Here is a 4,596-nt window from a genome sequence, read left to right as displayed (position 1 = left end):
CTCAAGGACTCGCAGGTGAGAAGGGGCGCAGGGTGGGGAGGGTAGAGGGGTGCAGGGAGCTGGGCCCCCCACCACCAGGGGCAACTTGAGGGTAGGGGAGGAAAAGGGGAAGGGAGCAGGGAGAACTGCCCACGACCTGGGGAAAGCCTAAAGCAAGCTACAGGGCTGTGAGCATCAACGGAGCCAAGAGAGCAGCGCGATTCCCGGCGGGGTGAGTAGGAAGGGACAGAACACGGCCTTATTGCCCTTGACCCCTCTCCTAGGGTCCCCAAAGGTCAGGTTCTGTGGTCCCCGTTAGCTTCAGTACGGGCATGAGCAGGGCTTCGAGGGTACAACCAAAAGACCTTTCCTGGTCCCTGATTTACTGAACTGTTTCGTTTCTGTGCTGCTTCCCCCCACCTCAGGTGAAGATCTGGTTCCAGAACAGGAGGATGAAGTGGAGGAACTCCAAAGAAAGAGAGCTCCTCTCTTCTGGTGGCTGCAGAGAACAGACCCTACCCACCAAGTTCAACCCTCACCCAGACCTCAGTGACGTAGGCAAGAAATGTTCAGGAGAGGAGGAGGAGGAGGAAGTTCCCCCCGTGTGCCCACCCAGCCCCCGGCATCCCTTAACCTACCACCAGTCCCCAGAACATCTACACTTGAGGGACAGACTGGACTCCCAGATGTCTCCTTCTCCGTCCCATTCTAGCAGCCCCAGCAAACCTTCAGACTTCTCAGATTCAGAGGAAGAGGATGATGAAGGGGAAGAGGAAGAGGAGGAGATAACAGTCTCCTAGATCACCTGCCCGCCCCTACCATCACATGGGGACATTGCAAGGATGTAAATAAACCAGAGTGCTATAAATTGAAGAGGTGATGTCCCACCCAAATGTCCACATGCTTCTCCAGTGCAGGTTCTTTATCACATAGCTGCAAGACTTTCTACTTAGAGGTATTCCTTATTCTTTGCCCCATGTGGAGGTTTTCATATTCATAGCATCTGCTAAGCTTTTCATAACTCCCTCTGCTTAACAATCAACATTTGCTCAATGAGCCACCTTCTCCCGAAAGCAAGCAACAGGCAGCTCCTTGCTTTATAGCGGGGAGGAAAGTCTAGCCTGTTGGAAGGGAAAATTTCTCCCCACATAAGAAACAACAAAAAAATACAATATAGATGCTGTGGCCATTTTTACCACCTTTCAAGTGAATTTCCAGCTACTATTAAGGTTTCAAAACCCTGAAGACTGGTCTGATCTAGCAACCCTTTCTTCCGAGAATAAATCCCATTATTGAGGGACACAGACCAAACGCTGCCTCCCTGCTCGCCCCGAATAGCACCACACTGGTGCCACAGACCCGCTGAAATCCCTGGTATGAATTCGAAGGTATGATGTAAGTGTGCCTTGTGTAATGGAGACCTTATATATTTATATGTTTTTCATTTTAATTTATGCATCAACATTATATCGGAAGCACTAACCCACCCTTTTGCCCACAGGCCCGCGCTTATTTTCCACTTTGCTTCTGCGATCCGTGATGTGGACAGAGGAAAGTGGATATGCCTCTTTGATTTTTGACTGAACTTTGCTGTCTTTGCACAGCTTATATGAACTGTACACTATTTTGTACACTTGCTCTGTATGGATGTTTTATACCAAGGTTATTGTGAATGAATATAACGATGGCTCAACAAGATCTCTCTCCTTTTTTTAATTAAATGACAGCTAAACTACAGACAAATGTAGCTGTTTAATTGTGTAACTTATAAAGAAACACTTTTATTTTGTATTTTACTATGTACAGACTTAAAATATGTGTATATATAATAAAGTGAATGATTGCCAAATAAAAAAAAAAAAGTAGATTTCCGAGTTTGATCATTCAGTAATACTTGGTTCTGGTTTACAGGTTGTTGTAGGTTGTGGCTGGGGCCAAACAGGGAAAGAAGAAAAACCTACCTTTTATCAACAGTATAGTGATTCAATTTATCAGCTTCAGATTAAATAACCTTACAAGAATATCTACCTGCCTTTTAACTAGGGAGCAACTCGACCAAAGGATTAAAGATTTTCTGCAGTTCAAATGAATACAGGTTCGCCCTCCTTCCATTTAAATGCAACTTAATTTCTGCTGCCGTTACCCTGTGCTCCCCTCTGAAGCCCTTCTGCCTCTCCTCCTTCCTTCCAGTCACTGCCCAGGTAGGTCAGGGGGTGGACACTTGCCTTGCATCCCCCTCCTGAGATACCACGGTTTGGAGACTGGGGACCTGTAATTCAAATGTTCTTCTGGGGTAGAGAAGCAGAATGAAAGAGATAAGGCTGAAGGGTTGTCTTAAGTCCAAGCCCAGACAAGGATCACTTCTACAAGGTGAGGCAAATCCATAACTACCTGCATATTTTTTTAGATACAAATGCACACTATAGAAATGTCAACGTTTTCCTCCTTGCATACAGGTAGCAGAGTTCTGCTGAAGCAGAGATGTCATGACAGAATCAGCTTGTTTTCTGCTCCGCAGGCTCTGACTAATGTCCACCACTCACAAAACACAAGAAATAAATGCAGCAGACGTCACCTGAACACCATATCCCTGTATGCTCCTCTTCACTGCGCTGCCACAGCCACAAGGAAAGGCAGGAGAGGAGAATGATTCCAGCTGGAAGGGAACTAGAACGATCACCTAGTCCAACTGCCCTGACTTCAGGGCTGACCAAAAATTAAAGCGCGTTATTAAAGAGCATTGTCCAAAAGCCTCCTAAACACCACCAGGCATGGGGCACCGACCACCCCCCTAGGAAGCCTGTTCTAGGTCTTTAGCTACTTTCCAATTAGGTAATTGGACACACCTGAGCCGGGACACATTGTCACTTTAATCATCTTCTGCCCCTCTAACACCTTACAGCCATGAGCAGTTGATAACGTACACCTGAGATAGGGCAGAGAAAGGACAAGGCACATACAGTATGTATCCCACAAAACATAAAAGAAAATGAAACAGCATGAGGGTTTGTTGAGTTGTTTTTTTTGTTTTGTTTGGTTTTGTTTTTTTTTTTTTAAATGCTTTTCCAAAACAGCAGCATACCTAAAAGGTCACAAAAATGTGCATTAAACAGCAACCGGCACAATCTACCTGAGTGTGCATTATCAACAGCGTATATACCGCAGGATGTATTGTTATCCATCTATTGACTCTTTAAGTGATAGAGCACCCCATGACAATTATTTATAACTCAAATTTTACTAGTCTAGCAAGCATAAGACCACAGTTAAGTAACCTATAAACAGATCTAATTCAAAACACATATTTTAAAATGTATAGGCTACTCCAGAGAGCAGAGGTACCATCACACATACCACGATACTCAAGAAAGGAACATGTTCAAAACAACAGGTATCGTTGATACATAATCCCTCCTGATTCAGTGTTCAACAGAAGCTAAGTCATCTTACACCCTCTGCTCTTCGCAGCTTGTCTGCACTTGGAATGTTACCAAAACCAATTATTTCAGACTACTCCTTTCAGCATGAGTGCTATTACATCTTATTCTGCAAGGCAAATATCCTTACTAAAGGAAAAATAACCTGGAATTGCCATTTAACAGGGGAAAACCCTCACCTTAAATGTGACATTTATCAATCTTACTCTTTTTTTTTTTTCCCCTCCCTTCAAGGATCTTTTCTTATGGCAAAAAGAACATTGTACAACCACCAAGCACAACCATTTGAGATTCAGGGATACCTTAAAATGAAATTAAACAGCTTTTTTTTTTTAAAAAAAACTTACCAACAGCTGCCAGACTGCATCTGTAGCTTGCGGGAAAAAAGTCTCCCTCTCCAAGGCTTCCATTTTATAGTCTGGATGGTGAAGCCAGAGTTCACAGCTCCCATGTGATGGCTCATGCAGGACAGCTGTGCCAAGGCAAGTCCTGCAGAAGCAGTTACCCTTTCTGAGGTCTTGTGTCAGAGGCATAAACCTATTTGCTTACTTCAAATGTGGAGAGATTCCAGCTGCTTTAGGACGACCTGGTGACAATTGGGCTTGTTCCTGATGTGCAGGACACTGGGAGTTCAGCTTGGGTGTATTTCTAAGAGCGAAATGTTTCATAATCTGCTGTTAACATAAAAAGTGTTCAGGGAATAGAGTCTCCCTATTCCCTGAAGGTAGCTCATCTTGATGAGGCTGATACAAAACTGCTGGGCCTGGATTTTGTTTGTTTGTTTGTTTATTTATTTATTTACTTATTTATTTATTAATGCATCTCTCTGTATGCTTTGGGAAAGGAGGAAAGGTGATAAGAAGCCTTTCCTGCCTCCGTGGAGATGGAAAGATTTCCATATTGGCTAGTAGCATCCACAGGTTTTGAAACTCTGGAACAAAGTAATCCTGTACGTAATGTACTCCCGTAACAACCCCTGCTTTATGATATTAAAGTGCTCTATTTAAAGACCCGGTGGTCCGGAGTGGTCTTGTGTGTTGCGTCTTCCTTCTCACAGCCAGGATGGAAATATCCGACACCGGGGAACGGGAAAGGCAGAGAGGGGGATTTATCTTTGGTGACTGTGAGCTCAGGGCAGCAAATTCTCAATTATTTTATCCCTTAAGAAACCAGCTGGTTC

At 44.1% G+C, this 4,596-nt stretch overlaps 1 protein-coding gene across 1 annotated transcript in view; it reads left to right on the top strand.

Annotated features, from left to right (window-relative positions):
* DBX1 (developing brain homeobox 1) overlaps positions 1 to 779 on the top strand; it is a 2,159-nt gene extending 1,380 nt beyond the window's left edge. Inside the window, 2 exon segments of the mRNA XM_009577963.1 lie at positions 1 to 15; positions 405 to 779. The exon segment at positions 1 to 15 is cut by the window's left edge and continues 179 nt beyond it. Of these exon segments, the coding sequence (XP_009576258.1) occupies positions 1 to 15; positions 405 to 779 (390 nt within the window).
* The last annotated feature ends 3,817 nt before the right edge of the window (positions 780 to 4,596 follow it).

The sequence above is a fragment of the Fulmarus glacialis genome, unplaced genomic scaffold, assembly GCF_000690835.1.
Source record: "Fulmarus glacialis isolate BGI_N327 unplaced genomic scaffold, ASM69083v1 scaffold25635, whole genome shotgun sequence".
Classification (NCBI taxonomy): Eukaryota; Metazoa; Chordata; class Aves; order Procellariiformes; family Procellariidae; genus Fulmarus; species Fulmarus glacialis.
The sequence above is the reverse complement of the archived record's forward strand: the minus strand, read 5'-3'. Positions and strand labels throughout refer to the sequence as shown.